At 26.5% G+C, this 20459-nt stretch overlaps 2 protein-coding genes across 5 annotated transcripts in view; one reads left to right on the top strand and one right to left on the bottom strand.

The window, feature by feature from the left end:
• LOC107436164 (serine/arginine repetitive matrix protein 2) overlaps window positions 1-9075 on the bottom strand; it is a 34188-nt gene extending 25113 nt beyond the window's left edge. Inside the window, exon 1 of one of the 3 annotated variants that reach the window (XM_043040318.2) lies at window positions 9070-9075. The gene's annotated coding sequence lies outside the window, so the exon portion shown is untranslated. Of the gene's footprint in view, window positions 1-5405; window positions 5517-5620; window positions 5815-9069 lie in introns of those variants that run through there. The other 2 variants (XM_016047756.3, XM_016047757.3) reach the window with 2 other exon arrangements.
• Window positions 5780-20459, top strand: part of LOC107436165 (integrin beta-PS) — a 28785-nt gene continuing 14105 nt past the window's right edge. The window contains exons 1-11 of one of the 2 annotated variants that reach the window (XM_043040317.2): window positions 5780-6098; window positions 6552-6674; window positions 9256-9363; window positions 11135-11219; window positions 11317-11448; window positions 14054-14150; window positions 14262-14352; window positions 16689-16775; window positions 17004-17087; window positions 19173-19250; window positions 19331-19516. In XM_043040317.2, coding sequence (XP_042896251.2) covers window positions 6672-6674; window positions 9256-9363; window positions 11135-11219; window positions 11317-11448; window positions 14054-14150; window positions 14262-14352; window positions 16689-16775; window positions 17004-17087; window positions 19173-19250; window positions 19331-19516 — 951 coding nt within the window. In that variant the 5' untranslated portion in view covers window positions 5780-6098; window positions 6552-6671. The remainder of the gene's footprint in view (window positions 6099-6551; window positions 6675-9255; window positions 9364-11134; window positions 11220-11316; window positions 11449-14053; window positions 14151-14261; window positions 14353-16688; window positions 16776-17003; window positions 17088-19172; window positions 19251-19330; window positions 19517-20459) is intronic. The other variant, XM_071181272.1, reaches the window with a different exon arrangement.

Below are 20459 nucleotides of genomic sequence, written 5' to 3'. Positions count from 1 at the left end.
ACATTTGTCTTGTATACAGTTAAAAACAAATTTTGTGATTATAGTTAAAATATATTTTATAGTTGTTCCACTTAATAAATATGAACTGTTATTTAAGAAAAGACAATTGACTATTTATTAGCTATTTTTTATACTATTTATAAGAAGAAATGACAATGATCAGGAATTATCCCAGTGATCAATAATTACCCCATCTGTAGGGGGGCAACATTTGATATAGTTTCCTATAATCAATTATAATGTTTACAGTAGATGTGAAACAATTAAACAAAAGCGTACACTACTTTTATATCAAAGAAAAAGAAATTAACTCGAAATATTTATTATTAAGAGAAGGAGGGGGATATCTTTGCAGAAATGTGCACATTTTGAAACTCATCTTTGAAATGGAAAATACAGAAAGCAGTTTAAAAGATACTTATTTTGTTAGATTAAACAAAAAATTATTATTAAGTAAATGTAGTTATACTTTAGTAAAGTGTACAAGCAGTCTTGTCCATGTCTGAAATTTAAAAAAAAATATTTTTTTTTTTAAATAAAATTTATGCGATTATTATTTACCCCAGAAACAGAGCGATCGTGAATTACCCCGGGTCACCCTAATTGTTTTTTATTTGATAAGAATTTTGCCTTTTATAGCATAAATAACAGCAATTATAAATAAAATTTTGATGATGAGTTAGTTAACTCTTCTTCGAATTTTTTTTTTTTAATTAAATCCCTTTTTAAGTGATTGCTTTTGTTTGCTATATTCAGTCATTAGTCCATCTTCAAATATCTTGTGACAAATCCTATTTTTTCTTCTTTGCAAGCACAGAATGTAAGTTTTGAATATATTCCCTTCCAGTTTCTCTGATGTTGTAACACTTACATATACTAATAATCGTCGTTAGAAAAACAGTAACCTTTATAGTAACTAATTTTTTTAAAAAAATTACTTCTTACAAGAATCGCGATAGTTGATCTTAAAATTGCGTGAATATGAATAACAATTATGGATTTTGAACAGTAACCTTTATAGTAACTAATTTTTTAAAAAAAATTACTTCTTACAAGAATCGCGATAGTTGATCTTAAAATTGCGTGAATATGAATAACAATTATGGATTTTGAAATCACATGAATATGAAACTAGATATACGATTTTGAAAATGAGGAAATAAAAACTGGGATATAGAACTTTTAAAACGCTTAAATACAAATCACGATTCATAATTTTCAGATCGCGTAAATACGAATCATGATGCGTAATTTTTAGATTGCATAAATAAGAATTATGATGCATAATTTTTAGAATACGTGAATGCGAATCCCAATGCCTTATTTTAAAATCACGTATAAATACGAAAATCAATGTTTGATATTATAAACCGCATGAGCAAATCAAGACATTGAATTTTAAACTTGCGTGAATACGAATCGCTACATAGGTTTTTAAAAAGGCGTAAATATGAATCACAATATCGGATTTCTAAATCTCGTAAATAAGAATCGCAACGTACAATATTCAAATCGCGTGAATAAGAATCGCAAGACGCAAATATGGAAAGCTATGTTTGATATTAAAATCAAATGAATAAGAATCGAGATATTAGCAGATTCCAGGCTTGGGACCTCTAAAAGGGTTGTCAGAAGCAGTGTCGTTTGAACGACAAAAATCGGATCTATCTGGAGGGCGGGTAAAAAATTCGGAAAATCTTATCCGCTGGGAGTAAAAGGGGAGAAAATAGCTTAACTAAGTAAAAATGAGAAAGGATTGGTAGCTATGTAGTTTGAAATTTCTGTTTCTCTTTGAAAATCGGTGAATTTTCTGAAAAAGCGGAATACTTATTAAAAAAAGTGAAATTTTTAGAAAAATGTGAATTTTTGATTAAAAAAAAAGCTGAAGTTCAAGAGATAAAAGTGAAAAAAGCGGAAATCCGCTAAAAAGTGGAAAAATCTCATCCCTGAGTTTGATTAAGATTCATGCAATTATCAATAGAAAATAGTGAGCAATCAAAAATTGGCTAAATTTGCAATTAGCTCTTTGAGTTAGATACTATTAATAAGCTAGCATAATTTTTAAGCGTGAATATCATAATTTATAGGGATGGGATAAATAGTGATTTGGCCAAATAACGAATATTTAGCGGCTTACTAGCAAGATTAAAAAAAAACACATTCATAAATATTTTTTTTTGTCATTCAAGTTTAGTCATTCAAAAATTAGCTGCATTATTGTTCTAGTGTAACAGTAAAAATTATTTTTTTTAAAACTTGTTTGAAATTTTTAAGATAAAGAAAGTAATAAGACATTTAAAAACAAAAATATAAAAGCACAACAAAAATATAAAATAAAAATCTATTTGATTTCTGAAATAAAATTTTACAGATAAACATTTCTTTTTTCCAGTTACCTCGCTAATTTTTTTCTTTTCTCGCATTAAAAAATTAATAACGCGAGAAGATCGCGCACTCTATTAATCAATTGCAAAATGAACGAATTTTGGAAAAAAATGCGTCTTCTGCCATTTTGAATAAAATCCATTTCACTTTTCTTCCTTGATCTTTCATTACTTCAACATGGATCCCTGTTATCCTATCCTTCCCTATTTACCAGTATTGGTCAGCACCGGTGCGAACAGCAGAACACAATGCCCCCCTCCCCCGAATAACGGAACACCTTTTTCTGCAACCACGTGTTCACGGAAGGTAAGATTTCTTCATGTAAGACGTTTAAATTTCTTTCAATGCTACAAATTTACTAAGTGATTCGGAATTGTTCAGCATCTATTGCAAGGTCATTTATCACTCAAAACCGAACTAAGACAAAATAGCGTATACAAATGACTGATAAACATTTGAGAAACCCCCAGTGGCAGAATTTTTTCGGGCTTTCTGCGACAAAACTCTCTAGCACTAATATCTTTCTGCAATGTACATTCAATAATACCAAAGATGAATGTTACTAATTAAAGGTAATTAAAACGCTGTGTTTACAATTAACAAAACAATCTATAGGCAATATTCTCGCATATTGTTGGAGAGGGGCGCACTAATTATTTCCTTTATCGCATTTTGCAAATCATCATCACATTAAAAAAATAATTCAACATAATGAAATCACGCGAATCGGACTCTTCAGAATGGTGTTAATCAAATGCAATGTTTCATTTTCAGATTTGATTGTTGTAGAAAATAACACCGTATGAAAAATATCGGGTTTTAAGAACAATGTGGAAATCAAAAGCAATAAATGCCCAAAAAATTGATAAAATGATTGCCTTAAAAAGTAAATGATCAAATGCGCAATTCGAATTTCCCATATCACCTACCTGAAATACATCCGGACATCTAAACGCCACGTGAAAATCAATGTCAATAACTGATGAAAATACAATCAAAATGGATTAACGATAACGGCATTAATTGAGGGCTTCAAAAAGTGATTATTTAAATGCGCGATTCGAATTTTGCGTGGAAATTTCTGATGAAAAACAAACCAAATTTTTTTACTTATCAAAAGAAAAATCTTTCTGCAAGAACTCTGTAAAGTTCTGCGACAATGTCGCCGCGATTCTGCCACAGGGGAGCAACCTAATGAGAAAAGCTGATGAAAAAGTTGATATAGAACGTTTTCGATATGATGATGCAGCAAAAATATTCAATGCTTGAAAAATTAGAAGATGTTAAAAATGTATTATAATTAAAAAATATTTTTTTTTCCAAGTCTATTCGAGTTTTTTTAATTTTTAGAAATCTCACTAAACTTTTTGAGATCTCCCCTTGTTTTTGAGAAAGGGTGAAAAATTCTCTCTTATTTTTTTTTCTGTAATGAAAACACTAAGTTTTTTTAAAAAGTAAAAGCTAAATAAAAATCAAAACAAAAATTGTTCTTAAATTTTAAAGGAAGGATTTAAAGCTAAAAATCTAAATTTAACTTCTTCAGAATCTTAGACAAAAGTGACTATAAAAGAATGATGTTCATTAGAAATGCTGTCATAATAAAAATGCTGATAAAAAGAAAAATTAATAAAAAAGTTAAAAGAAAAAAAACTGTTCTTAGTTCTAAAATATAACTTTAATGGTGAGAATCAGAATTTCCTAAGTTACTAGTTATCTGTCTTACCCTACAAGAAAAAAGTGACAATTAAAGAATAAAGTCTATTAGAAACATTCTGTTAAAATGCTTCGCTTTAGTTAAAACCAAAAAACAAGCAAATACTAAACTAAAAAAATTCTTAACAAGTCTCAGAACTTAACATACATGAGTAAAAACTATTTCTAATAGTGTATTGTAAAAATTACAGCTTTAGATTATTCTTCGCAACCATCAAAAACTAAGTTTCCAATTAATATTTTGCCAAATATTAGGCAAAAAGGACTCATATAGAATGATCGACCAATCTTTGTTACATCCTTAATAATTAAGGCTTTGAATTCATGTTATTAGCTTCCGGTCATTTTCATTACACAAAATGCTCAAGAGTCATTATATGTTCCTTTTTTTGGTATTCATCTCAAACACTAATGAATGTAGAACATACATTTTGCCATGAATGAAAGTAAATTTAAAAATTCAACATAGTTTAAACTTGATATTTTAATTTAAATGATAAAGGACCTTTTGTATCTAAAAGAATTCTTTTTGCAATTATAGGTAATCAAAATCCAAGCTTTAATCACAATTAGATACTAAAACAGCCTACTTATCTAGATACGTTGGGAAACTTCTTTTTGGTTTATATTAAAGTTAATCGGAAAAAAAAAGCACTTCGCTCCTGTAAACCATTCTAAGAATCAATTAATCATCACTGGTATCAATGATAGACAGGGAAGATTTCTGTATCGTGATCGGTGTCAGAATAGTCACCAAGTCTTGGCAATTTCCGGGCAGTGGCCCGCGAGAAATTAAACAACAACACCAACAAAAAAAAACATCACAGAAAGGGATCAACTCCTGGTCATCCCCGGGCCAACCTCTACGAGTTTTTTTTAAAAATTTTTTTCCCAATTAAAATCAATTTGGCAACATGGTGATTATAGATGGTGTGGCAGGAAATATTCCTGATAGGAAATTTTTTTCTCTCCAAAAAGAGTAACTCCATGAGCTCATTGAAACATTTAATGTGCTAATGAACATAGATTATTTGTGCGCAGTTTTAATATGCTATATTAAGTTCTAGCAGTACTATTTTTTTCTATAAAAATAAAACTACAAGTTGAAATTTATTCGTACTAAAAAACTAAGTTTCAAAAGTCAATTTTTAACTTCTTTTTATATAATTGCATGAATTTTTCCGATAATATACATATTACATTGTAATACTATTTACCTTTACTTCAAGTAAATAACACATGCAATGAGTATTATAAGACATGATATTTTCAAATTAAATATATTCAACATTGTGCATTCCACGTACATAAAAAGTAAAGCCAACACTTAATTGATCTAAATTAATTTGAAATGGCACAAATATTAAATGAGAATCGTGATGCACTTTTAATTTCTAATATTCCACACATGCGACTACAATGCTTTTAAGATAAGAAATGATATGATAGTACATAGACATATAATAACTTAATTGACTACCAATCAAAACAGAAATTAAAAAAAAATATTAATAACTCTTACTACATCAATTCCTATTCTTCGCATGACATGACTTATAACTTTTTTATAAATTGCAACTTTACTATCAAACATAACATGGAGGAAAGCTAGGTCTATCGATAAGAAAAATATAAATCGAAACTAAATAAAATATCGTTATCATCGATTAATGAAAGCTTTAACGATATAGATAAAAAGAAAAGGGAAAAAGGAAGAACAAAATTTTTTTAGGGATTATTTGCATGTGAAGATAGGGACTTCTAAAGAAATAAACTCAGAAATATTTGCAATTTTCAAGTTCTTTTTCGCTTATGTTGTACGCAAACTAATTCAGCTTTTACGAACTACAACGGATTAAAGTCTTGTATTCTTTATCTTTGAAAACAACAAACAAAAACCAATAAATAGCTTTGCCGGAAAACTACTAAATTTATGAATCTTTTGAGTTTCATTTCTGCTTATCTTTGCTGCACTTATAAAAGAAACCTATTTTTTTGAGGTATGGAAATTTACTCCTTGAAATTCGATCTTAAGTGTTTTTTCCAACTCCTTTCTGAAATACAATGATTATCTGTCTTTGTTTCATTGAGAAAGGACTTTGAAGGAAGGAAGCTAAACCGCAAACACTTATCTCAAAAAATATGTAGTATTTGAGTTTTTCGACAGCGCGCGTAATACTTGACATCTTGTTTGATGAATAATAATTTATCATACAAAATTTATGGGTGTAGCTCTCTGAATTTAATTCTTACCTTGCTTAGAGTACTACTGTTTTTATGTTTAATATATTGAATATTGTACCTAGTGAGGGGAATTAAATTTTTTGTTAAAGACGTATTATAAAAAAATTGTATGGATAGGTAGAACTGTAATGTCTTTTTTTAAAAAAAAAAATCCTTTTTGTCGTCTCAAATCTTTCTTGTTATGATATTAGAAATATTTTTATTTGCAGATTGTTTGTTCATCATGAATTTGGCTCTATTAATTCTACATGTGCTCATTACTGGTAATTATTTGTTTTTGAAATTATAATTCATTATTACATTGCACTTTTTATACATTGTTGATATAAATGGTTTAATGCAAGGATAACCAGAAGATTTTAAAATGTTAAATGTGATTCAAAATTTTTAAGAAGCTATAGGGAAGCTATATTTTACTAGGTAATTTCATTTTAATATTTTAACATAGAGTTAATGAAATTGATTTTCAATTCATTACTTTAAAGTTTAATATTGTGGGATACTTCCATATTGTGATCTGTCTCACCAACTTCAATGTTTAATTTTTGAAAAATAAAATCATGTAGTAGTTTGCCTGAGAGTGGCTACAAGTTATACCCTTCGAGTTGATCCCCATGAATTCTTTTTATTTTTTAAACTTTTTCAAGAGCCACTGCCAGAAATAGATGAGACTTGGTATAATTATTTTGCGATTTGATAATTGTTTGTTTTACCACTTTACGTCTTCACCTCCTTTTGTTTTACATTTGAGATTTTCTTGGCTCATTACGCCTTGTTTTTCTGTCTTACCTGTTGTCAATTTGTCATCGACTGTATTGGTTCTTTGACCTATATTAACTGAGGACCTCCGTTTACCTGTGACCTTTTAATGTTTTCTTATGTTCACTTCAGGTACACGTTTTTTTTTAATGGTTCACTTCACGTTTTACTGTTCTTGAATACATCACTGTGATGTGTTGTAAAATTTTCATTTGTGTCTTTGGCTCATTATAAGGGAAGCCCCGTCGGCTTCGGCACTATAAGGCGGGACTCTCGGAGCATTTTAATTATTTTACTGCTGTTGCCATCAGACTCTGTAATGTTTACATAATGTTACTCTGTAATGTTACTTTTTGTATTTTATGTACTTTTCTGTTTTTCTTGATTTTAATAAACATTTACCCGTATGCCCTAAATTGGGGCAGGTCGGGGTAAATATTTCATANCATTTACATTTCCTGAAGAAAATGTTCTTCACCAAAAAATTGAAAAGAAATCTACAAATATAGCTGTAGGTGATTGGCTAGCTGTTATTTATGACAATTTGTGGTATCCTGGTAAGTTTCAATTGAAGTTTTAACTAAGTGAAATTATTCAAAGCTCTTTAATTAAATTAATGAATATGTAAATCTTTTGTCTAGGTTCAGTAGAAGAAATTCAAGAAGATGGTTTTGTGCTGTCATTTATGCATTGTTCTGGAGATAAATTTTATTGGCCATCACCCGAGGAAAAATTTACAGTTCCTGAAAATGAAATTATGTGTATAATATCTGATGCACCACAACCGATCTCTAGACGCCATTTCATTATTCAAAATAAAAAAAAATATGATGACATATTGATTAACATTTTAAATTCATAATGTAAAAGTCATTGATCATGAAATAAAGTAAATGTGTTTATTTTGCTTTGTTTTTACAATCATGTTTTTTTTTATGACTCAATCTTTTTCTTCTTTTTTTTAAGAAATGTATTTTTTAAAATTCAATTTGATTTTTTAAAAAATATTTTACATATAAAAGTCATTTTATACATATAAAAAAGTTTTAATATCACTTCTAATGAATACTGATGTATCAACATCAGATCCGTAACGCAAAGCATCAGATCTGTAACAGCTTAAAAAGTGACCCCCCTAGGGAGGGGGTACATGACTTTCTTCACCTTGCCCCTGTTGTTTTCTTGTATTAACATCCAATTTTAAGTTGAAATGCACCATTATCTTTCTCCTATAAATTTTTTTTTAAATGTGTAAATTAGACTATTAAATTGACACTTTCTGTGATAAATGCTCAAAAGTACTCTTAAAGATATCAAAACACAATTTCTGTAATATTTCAATAAATATTTTTCCTACTTACATTCTTCTCTGAAATTTTGTTTTTTTTTCTCTCTATCTTTTTGTGTTTATTCAGATATATTTTATTTAACAATTGTTTGATTTCAATTACATGAATTTGTTTAAATTTTGCACAGTAAAACTCCAGATCCAGTTTAATCCTTTGTCTACTTTAGATGGATGTTCTCGCAGACAAAAAGTTTTTATCCACAAAATAATTCTATATGATTTTTTTATTTACTTTAAAATAATTCTCACATATTAAATTTTTTTTAAGATTCTAAAGATACATCAAAAAAGTTCATTTTTGATGTCTAAATAATTGAACTTTTTCCACCTTAACTTTTTAATTTGTTTCTTTTTCTCTAAATTAGTGGGACCATATTTTCTAAAATTTGATGGTTATTTCTGGATATTTTGATCAAATTTTCCTAATTCAGAGAAAATAGGTTTTTGTGTTTGAATTCATAACTTTCATTATTGTAAATATTAATTGTTTAGAATATCTCAAATTTTCTCAAACCATGAAAATTGTATCTTAGTAGGTAAAAATTTTATTATTTCAAGTCAAAAAATATTTCAAATGTAACTTTTTTACTGCACTGTATTTGTGCATGTTTAACTAAAACATAATTTGTTTTGCAAATCGTTCATCTACTTTATAAATTAATAGGCTTATAAACTTGTTTTTTTAAAGTATGCAGTTTTTTCTTCTTCAATTATACTATTATTTAGTGTTGTTAAGCATTCAGTATAGAACTATTTATACTGAATGTGATCTGTTTTTTATTAAAAAATATTAATGCTTTATTTAGGTGTACCCAAGAGGAGCACCAAGATGCGCTCAAATGGATAATCTAATAGAGCAAGGATGCTCAAAAGAAAATATTGTAAACCCTATCACAGAATCTGAAGTTTTAGAGGTAAAATTACTTGTTTATTTTTTGTTGAAAACTTAAAATGTTAATTTATTAAAAATTTTGATATTTTTTTCCTTTATAGAGAAATTAATTTTATTTTACATTATTTTTGTATAATCTAATGTATGTGTTAAAAATAGTAGAAATCAAAATGTATTGAAATAGTAAGAATTTATGCAATTAAATTTATAGTATCACTCATAAATTTAAGGAATTCAAGCTGATAAATAAAAATTTTTTAAAGCAACACATTTTTTTTTAACAATTATTATTATTATTATTTTTTTTTAAAAAATTTGATCTATAATTTACTTTAGTTTACTTGAAATTCCCTCAAACTTTCATCATAAGATCAGGCATATTCTGTACCCCTGGCTTCATATTTGTTCAAACCAAAAAGTTTATTCTTGAGAATGTTGTGTGAAATCATATGATTTTGTTGGCTATGTTATGGAGTAGTTTTAATTAGGAAAAAAATGGTCCTTTTTTATTTGAAGAAAAGAGATTGCAATAGCAGAAATTCGGAAATTCGGGATACCATATCAACGGCAAATTATTTTTAGGCTAAGTTAATATAGAATATTATTTCTTATGTTTAGATCATTTTTAATTTGTTTTAAAGTGCACTAATCTAGCTAGACGTAGTTGATATGATGAGCATAATTAGTGTCCTCCAGGTGCTTATGTTTTTGAAAAATCACCATGCCCTGTTTTATTTTTAGGGAAGATCTCTGCTTAAAATTAGTTCATTTATTTATTTCTATTTTTTTTTATTTTTATTTTTTTTTTTGGTAAAGAGGATTAAGGTAAAATTTGCTATGCACTTCAACTGTAAATACTCCTAGTGTTTAAAATAAATTTAATATCAATTTTCTAAATTTAGCTGTAAAGTGCATAGTAATTGTCAGAAAGCTTTGCAATTGGACTTTGACAATGAGTAGTTATGAATAAATGCTACTTGAGCAAGTTCAACAAAATAGTGTGAAAAAAATTTGGTTATAAGAAAAAATCAGATGTTTATATTAATAAGCCTAAAATAAAAATGCTGCTTGCCTTTCTTTTGGGCTCTGTTGTCACATAATATAATCTTAAAATTCTCAATTATTCTGCAACACACCACAATATGGAAATCTTTCCAATAACACCTTTATGCAAATGACATTCATATTTTCATAATTGCTTTGAATTAGCAATAATTATTCATGACTGTCAGGTTAATTTCAGCTTATCTTTATCCATCACATTCTATAGTAATTCTGGGCAAAATGTCAAAAAGAAGAAAAGCCACAGTTAGTGAAAATTTAAAGTGTTTGTGATCTAACTATTTATTATTTAAAAAGTAACTCTAATACTGCATTATCTGGGCTCATAATAAATTTTTAAAATTTGATAGCAGTATTGATTTTGATAATTTTCATAAAAGTAGAAAAATCTCGTTAAATTGGAAATTTTTAAATTTTTTTTTATAATTTATAAAATATTTCAGTTATTTGTCTACTCCTATTCCCAGATAATTCTTTATGGCAAAATAGTAAGATATTTAATTTGCAATTATTGCTTCATCTCTAGTGTAAGGCATTTAAACCTTGGCTATTTTATTATTCTTGTCTAAAAACCTTCAAAAACACTGCTTAACATGAGAAACAATCATATATTAAAATAAGTTTTTTAAATTAAGCTATGAGTGTGACTAAATGGCTACATCTTCATGTGGCTATGTTTTTTAGACTATAGTTTTTATTATATTTTCTCATTTTTGTTATTACTTTTTAAGGATGAACCTCTAAGTGATGCAGGAGCAGCTGCAGGTTCTGCTATTCAATTAAAACCACAAAAATTAAAGCTTTCTTTGCGACCTGGTAGGCAACATTATTAAAAATATTTTGAACATATAAATACCTCAATTTTATTTATAACCTTTCCTTTCCTGTTATAACCTTTCCTGTTTTCATTTAGGTGATCCTGCAAAGTTAACTGTTAAGTTCAGGCAGGCTGAAGATTATCCCGTGGACTTGTACTATTTGATGGATCTCACTTTTTCCATGAAAAAGCACAAGGAGATGTTAGCTAAGCTTTCATACACCATTGGTATATTATTATTATAATTTTTAATTGTTATCTGTGTTAAATTTTGTGCAACTGTGTATACCATATTCTAAGCCCTTGCCTGACGTGGGCATATATACTGCGTAGTTAATTGCCCTTGTCCTATAAATATGCATTATGCACTTTGCCATGTGCTGCCGTCAGTAAAACTACTCCCATAGCTTTCTAATGCAGAAGATTGTCACACTCAAGATGTATGCCATATATCTTGATTAAGAAAGTTATAACAAAAGCTTGGAAACTATTTGGGACACAATGTAGTTTTAATAAGAATATCCTCATTCATTTATGCCTTTTTATTAAATGTTTCTTTTGTAATTTTTAAATTTTTTTTTGATTTCTTGTAAAAAACAAACTATTTTTCTGTCATGTAAATAAAACATAGTTGCCAACTCTACCAGATTTACTAGTAAACTTCTGGATTTTGCCAGTTTCTCCTGGTCAACTGGTTTAATAAAAATTCTTCTGCTTTTTGTACATTTAGGGAAATTCTCCAAAAATGAGTAAGTTTCCTTAATTTCATATTAAAATAAAATTTTTACTCAATTTATAGCTTGCTTGAATATTTAAATAAGTATTACTAATACATAATGAAGCGAACCTCTTTTATAGTGTATAGTTTATTCAGATCACCCTTTGTAAATTAATTAAAAAATCTTTTAACTACTAATAATAAATTACTTGTCTATTACTATTCAAAACAAATTAACATAATAAAAATCATTTCAAGTTCATTTAATATTAATTTTAACTGGAAAATATAGCAGATCATTTTCAGTTATTATTGTAATAAATTTTTTGTATTTTGATGACAGTAAAAATCCTTAAAATTCATTATATGTAAAATAATTAATTATGCAACAGTTATCATGAAAGTTATATTATTTCGTAAAATCCATGTTGGTAGCTATGCATGGTAATAAAATATTTCTCTCTATAGCTCTCTGTCCTGTTCGACAAATTAGGTTTCTATGAAAAAAACATAATTCACTTCACCTACAACAGTGAGGAAATGCTGAATTAGTTTCCATTGTATTAGTATATCACATTAAATGTAAAAATAAGATGCATCTTTAAAGGTTTTTTTTTGTGTAATCCAGTATCAAAAATGAATTTTCAAAAATAATCATAATGTCTTTTTGAGATTGGCTATTATAATTATTTTTAATTCTAACTTTTATCAGTGTTGAAAAAGAATGCATTGCATTAAAGTTGTAACAAGGAAAGATGCTTAGTTTCCTAACATTGGTATAAGGTTAACATTTCTTATGATGAATTGTTGTTTGAACTTGTTACTTCATCAGATCAATCAATCATTCCCTATTTCACTTCATCATTTTGTCTTAGTAAGTCAGTACTTTCCTCCTCCATTTCCTTCCTTCCTTCCTTTCTCTCTTTTTTTTCTTTCTTTTTTTTTAAAAAAGAAGTAATTGTATTTAAAAATTATTATTATTCGAAAAATAAGTTTTAATTCTTAGAAGACAAGAATTATTTTTATAAACTTTAGCTTTGTTTTGAAATTAAATAATTTTGAAAATATATATATTAATTATCTAGTAAAAATGTTGAATGTTAATTGAAAATATTAGTCACACATGCATAGTGATTCAGCTTAAATTTATGAAGTGATGGTTAGAACACATTTTTTTTTTCTCTTTCAGAAAATTACATGCTGTATTTTTTAAATATTTGAATGTATTTTTTGCAACTTGCTGACACAAACTAGTTTGTTGCAAATTTATGTTTTTGGCAATGTAATTACAATATCTAGTAACTTTTGAGTTAACCAAAGCAATGGTTAATATAATTTCCTATTGTATGTATTTTTTTTGTTTTTTAAGTTATAAATATGTATATTGAGTTTTTTTGTTTGTTCAGTAATAAATTTTTATATTTCAGTTAGTCTTATTGCTATTTGGATTTCATTGGTTTGGAAGAGGGGGGAATAGTTTTTATTTTAAAAGTTATCACGATTAGGCATAAGTTATCACATTTTCTTATCTTTTCATCGATTCTATATACATTGTGTAACTGCATTTGTTTAGTTTTTGAAACATTGCTAGTTTGAAATTGTTTTCCATTTCAATTTTTATAGTTATGTGCTAATTTTTAAATTAGCACATAATAATGGAAATTTAGTCTTATAATTATAAATATTGCTTTAATGATTTATAATTATAAAAATTGCCTTTGAAATATACCTATATATAAAATATATTCATAATTGCTATTGAAATATGCCTAAAAATACCTATGAATTATAACTATTTGCTCTCTTTGAGTTATATAAACCTAGGTATCTCACTGATTTTTCATCCTTTTATTTTGTTTCTATCTATTATTGTATTACTTTTTTTTAAAATCAGACTTAATTTTTAGCACCATTTGAATTTTTTAATGTTCTGCATTTTGTTCTGGTATTTAAGCCATTATTCTCTATAATTAATTAATATTTTTTATTATATTTATTTATAGTAATAAATTTATATACTTAATTATTTTGTATTTTTTTTTTACCAAAGTTTAATTACCAAATTTTAGATTTTTAACTTTTTTTTGGCATTTTATTTGAATTTATTGTTTACAGCTGATAATATGAAGACTGTAACTAGGAACTTTAGGCTTGGATTTGGTTCTTTTATTGATAAAGTTGTGATGCCATATGTTGACATGGTACCTGAAAGGTAATTAGTTTTTCTATTTGAAAAATTAGTAAATAATTAAATTATTATTCTTTTCTCTCTTAAGATATTAATTAAAATTAAAAGGTGAATTAACTTAAGTGTTTTTTTCAGGCTTGTTAATCCATGCAGAGAAGAATATTGTAATTCCCCTTATGGTTTTCGAAATCATTTGTCTTTAAACGACAATGTAACACTTTTTACTGTAAGTTTTATTTTATTAATAGACTTTACTAAGTGTTTATAAATACTTTATATCAAAGCACTTTATATTATTATAAGGATTAAGTATTTTTAAGCATTTACTAAGTTCATGAGCATGTTTAATGTGTTGTGATTTACCATATTTTAACCTTCCGTTAGACGCGCGCACCTTACAGGTGCATCTTTATTGCACTTCCACCTCCTTTGCCGTCAATAGATGTTTCCGGGGGACGAGCCTAATGTTATCTTCCTATCTTTGGATTACTCAAAGGTCCGTGTACTCCCGACCTTCGAACATGTCGATGGAGAGTTGCAGCGGCTCAAATCACCCCACAGGTGCAACGCGACCATTGATCCAAGTATTATGGATGTAATATTTTTATGAATTAAATATCTACCCTACTTAAATATCTTCCCTACTCAATGTAGCAGGTATAAATGGTCAATTTATATGCGCAAAAAATGGTTGCAAAGTGAAAAACCGCAGAACCTTCTTGCGTCAATTGACTAAACAACTTGTGATGGATGAAATGATCCGACGCTGGAGCAAGAAAAATTTATCTTCAGTACTTCGCTTTCGATTGGCAGAAGCAAACTTCTCAAACCTCAGAAAATTCACTGTCAGAAAATCAAGCCAAGAAAAGAAAATTGTGTGTGCCATGTCAAAAAAATAAACAACAAAATACTTGCAAGTATACTTGTGCTACTTGCGGAAAACACTTATGTTTGAGTAATGTAACAACAATTTGCAAAGACCTCTTGCAAAAATTCTTGTTCTCATAAAGGTAGTTCTGCATCAGACAGCCTCTAAGATAATATTTTTATGCTAACATGTGATATTGAAATAAGTTGTTCCGATATGCAAGACTTTCAATGTTTTTTTAAAATTTTACTTTTCTTTGTTTTTCTTTATGTTGTGCAATTATTTGTGATACAGTTTTTTCATATATTTTAGTAATTAAATAAGTTTTTTCATACTTTATCTATCTAAAGAATCTTAAATAGGTAACACTTAACTATTTAAACTAGAATAAACTTCACTTGACTTTAAAAATATCAAAAACACCTTATAGGTGCAACGCGACTAACCATGTCGGAAACAAGTGCGCGTCTAACAGAAGGTTAAAATGATTTGTGAGTTGTTGAACAATGCGCAATAATGATATTCTAAATTTTCAATTAATTTTTACTTGACAAATACTTACTAATGTTTTAATATGGTATCAAATTTCTATTTAAATAAATGTTTATTAATGCTTAAAAAAACCCCAATTTTTCTACTGCGATTTATTAACATTATGGTAAAATAATAAACCTTGGTTTTCTTTTTTTTTAACTAGTAAGACAATTCAAATTTTGGATCATGATTTCAGCTTGTTTATAAGTTAACCATTAACTACCTTGTTTATAACTACAGTGAAACCTCTTTAGAGTGACTACTCTCTGTTCCACAGCAAAATGATCATTAACTGGAGGTTGGGGGCTCCTGGGCGTTATCTTCACTGACTTCAAAATGATATTGAAGGTACATGATTTTTCTCTAGACATTTTCATTTTAGTCAGTGTCATTTTCTTGTTGCGTAAATACCGCTTTTGTTGGCGCCATGAAAATGGGATTGATGAATAAAATTTATTGTCGATAAAAATGACTATAAGAGTGCGTAAAAATAAATTAACCAATTATGAATGATAAAACTATTTTAAATAAATAAACAGTTATGTTTTAAGTTTAAGTTTGCATTTAATTTTATATCATTAAAATTAGTAAGCTTTAAGAAATGAGAGGAGGTGTGTTGCTCAAGTTGGTTTTGATGGTCTCTCCCAAAGGTTTTCTTCAACGCTAAGTCAATGCAAAAATTTCCGTGCCTCCCAAAAGTGGTTGCAAATAGAGGTCATTAGAGGAGGTCAAATAGAGGAGGCTTCACAAGATTGGTCTTTCCTGGAGGTTTCACTGTATAATATTAGTACCAACTATCTACAATCCTTCTAGATAGTTTTCTCCTAGCATATGAATAAATTAATTTTTATTAAAAGATAAATACTTTCTTTCTAATTTTTTTATTTTTTTTTATGTTACAGTTTATTTATTATTTAAAATCCTGTTTTTAAAAAGTATTTTTAAAAAAATATATATTTCTTAAATCTTCTCTCAGAATATATATTTTCTTCAGATATTTTGATTTTGTTACATTTATTTTCCACCAGGCTTACTTTATAATACTTTATTTTTCTTTAAATTATGGCATGATAGCATTTTTATTTGGTGTAATATAGCCTTTTTTTGACTCTCATATATCAGTATTATTCAACCAACTTTGATAAATCTTACAATTTTAGCAAGAAGTTTCTGCTGCAAATTTGTCTGGTAATTTGGATAATGCAGAGGGAGGTTTTGATGCTGTAATGCAAGTCATTGCCTGTAAGGTTAGTTCAGTTTATTTCAGTTCAGTATAATTTTTTTTAATTAGTGTGCATATTGTTAATGAATATTTAGAAAAATATAAAGTTAGTTTATTGTTTTCCAAAAAAAGATTTTTTTTAAAAGGTAAAAAGTGATTTTTTACACTAATTGAAAAAAAAGTATTTTTAAAAAGAATAATAAATTGTTAATGAATATAATTTTTGCCTAATTTTATCATTTTACCTTTCCAGGAGAAGATTAGGTGGAATGATCGTTCTAGAAAAATAATATTATTTGCTACTAATGGAATTTTCCATTATGCTGGTGATGGTAAAGTTAGTATAGTTTTAATTATTTTTCATGTAAACATTACTTCTATTAAAAAAAAAAAGATTATTTATGTTGAATAAATCATTTTATTAAATTTTACTTGTATTAGTAGTGCTTGTTTCTTTAAGTTCTTTCTTATACTACTGCATGGTGGTTTGCTCTTGTTACTTTTGCTTTAGATATTCTTGCATTTCTTTTAATTATTTTATGACCTTTGTGTGTGATCTTCATGTGCAAAACTTATGTGAGTTTTCTTTCTTTATATATGTTTCTATAGCTGTCTTTTTTTTCTTCATGAGCTTTCTATCTTCTGCATAAATATTAGAGGGTGAGTAATTTTTTTTACATTTTGGATTGGTTAATTTTTATATTTGAGAGTGATTTAAAAAACGCAAATGTTTTGTATAATTTTTTCCCCTTAGTAATTATTTATCTAAATATGGGAGAAATATAATTAAAATAGAAAAAGAAACTCAATTAAAATGATTATTTATGTTGACTGATATTTAATGGATTTTTTTTTATTCATTTCAATATACTTTTCAATTATTAAATATGAAAAATTAGCTAATATATATCAGAATTGTTAACATTTGCTAAAAGATAATTGATGTAAAAGTTTATTGAAATAAAAGCTTTATAATATTTATTTAATGTGTAACTATATAATATAAATATTGTACGTAAGTGAGTAATTTAATGAAGAAATTTTAAGTGCTAAACATTTGTAATATGAATGTTTAATTAATTTATTAAGAATACAAAAAGCTAAATTTTATTTCCAATTTTTATTCTGGTCATTGAAAAAGGCAAAAATGCCCTAAAAAGAAAGAAAAATCGATCAAAAATCATTCACATAATCTTATTGTCTTATTATAACAAGTAAAATATTCTTTTTTTCTCTGCTTATAAGCTTATTTATTTGATGTATGTAAATTATTTTGAGTTATGAAATTCTATCATTTATATATTTTCTTTTTAAAACTGCTATAAACGCATCTTTCTATATTTTATTGAGCATCTTATTGTTAATATTCTGTTAATTGATTATATTGTATTTCACATATGTTATATCTTTTCGTAATTCTAAAATTGCTGTGTTCTTTATGACCTAAGTTTGATATTAAAAATAGGTATAAATTGATTTTAAAAAAAAATATTTAGAATAACTAATAATAAATAGCTGCCTATTTTTGCTAGTTAAATGTTTTCTGATTAAAACAAATTTTATAATGTAATTTTTTTTATTCAATTATATAACCAAATATTTGAAATCGTTAGTTTTTCTAATTAACATTTATTATTTTGGTATTGTTTTATTTTAAAGTACATTTATCAAAATGCACATTAACATATTGTAGAAATTATATTATTTATGTATTTTGATTTATAGGAATATGATAATAAATTGATTTCGATTGTGTGAATTTGCAATATATTTGGATTGTATGAATTGTTAAAGTTTAGTAGTTAAGTAAAATAAATCGCGAAATTTTTAAATTACGTGAAATCTTTAATTTTATTAATCTTGAAAGACAGTCACTTTTCAATCTTCTTTAAAACAAAAAATATCTGGATTCTTATTATATTTTCTNTATATATGATTAGTTCTTTGTTAACTAAATTTATATTTTTACCATGTTCAAACCAGCAAAATGTTTTTATTTTTTTTCTTAAAATAAATGCTAGTAATTTTCTAAAATCATTAAAATTTTATAATTAAATATCATCCTTATTAATTACAAACTTTAAATTATCCAGTGAAATATTATTACCTTGCTCACATTTATTTTGGAGTAATCCAGATAGATAGATAGATCATTTTTCTTCTCCTTCTTAGTAGTGTTAATAGTAAGGTTTAGATATTTTTAATCTTTGAAATTAAGACTTTAATTTTCTATATTTAATTTTATCGCTTCAACTGTTTTTGTTTCTTTAAATTTGCATTTTGATCTTAAATTTTCGTAATGTGACAGTTTAGCAACTGTTAATTTCAGCGTGTGAGTTTGATTTAATATTCAGTGTTTTTTTTTAAAATTTAAATAAATTGTATAGAAAAAAATAAATTTCAATATTATATTGTATTTCAGCTTGGTGGAATTGTAAAACCAAATGATGGGCATTGCCATTTAGATGAAGATGGGTACTATACTGAGAGCATTTATCAAGTAATAAATAATATTATTCTCATATTAATATTCATTTTAGAGTAGTTATCAATTCCTTTATTTATGATTTTCTTTTTCAGGATTACCCATCTCTAAGTCAAATAAATACCAAAATAATTGAGAACAAGGTTTTGATTATATTTGCTGTTCCTGATACAAAATTACCCTTGTATCAGCGTTTGTGTAATGTTGTTGAAGGTACTTATGCAGAGAAACTAGAAAGTGATGCTTCCAATATAGTTAATTTAATACACAAACAGTATGATGTAAGTATCTTTATAATTGCTTTTCGTTGGGGCTTGTGTTATTAATATATTATCACTTAGTTTATAAAAATAATTGTATTTTTTTTTCACATAATTTTTGTTCATAGCTCATTTCTTTTATTAGTTGCTATGCTATTCCAAGTCAATTATGGTGTTTTTGAAAGTTTTTCGAGTTATTAAATAATTCTGTATGTATGTAGAATTTTGTAAGTGGAACTTAAAATGACGTTGATGTTTCTTTTTCTTTCTTTTTTTATTATTGTTTATGTTATAGGGAACAGATGTCTTGTTCACTCTTTAGAATAATTTTTAATCATCTCTATTTTTTCAAAGGTTGAAATTATTTACTTAAGATGTATATATGTAAAAAAAATATTCATTCTTTCAATTATGAACTCACCAATCTTAAGGATTTATGTTCTGATTCTAATAATTGTTTTTAATTAAAATGCATTGTGAACACAAACGACTGTTAATTATGAATTATGAAAACAATGCTGTTCATTTTGCTTAATAATTTTGTCAAAATGTGAAATGCAGTTTTTATAATATGGTACTGTTTGTTAATAATTTGATCATTTTTTTTTATTTTTCTGAAAATTTGTTTTATGATTTTTGCTTCAGTTTTTTCCTATCTTAACAGCTAATTTTATATATATTGTTATGAAATTCATTCTTTTTCAGAACAAAATGTATTAAAAGTCATATATAGTTTTATTGATAAGTAAAAAGAAGCATGCTAAACTTTTGCAGTTGTATTGCATTTTAAAACTTTTGTGTTCTGAAAATGTTTAATATGAAATGTCATGTTACAAAATTTTTTATTTTTGAATATTACTTATATTACTTAAATACTTAAAAATATAAAAATACAATAAATATTTTCATAATCATAATTCATAATCTGTTAATCTTATTTATTAATAGATTTCTATTAATTAAA

This window comes from Parasteatoda tepidariorum, chromosome 5, assembly GCF_043381705.1.
Source record: "Parasteatoda tepidariorum isolate YZ-2023 chromosome 5, CAS_Ptep_4.0, whole genome shotgun sequence".
Lineage (NCBI taxonomy): Eukaryota > Metazoa > Arthropoda > Arachnida > Araneae > Theridiidae > Parasteatoda > Parasteatoda tepidariorum.
The sequence above is the reverse complement of the archived record's forward strand: the minus strand, read 5'-3'. Positions and strand labels throughout refer to the sequence as shown.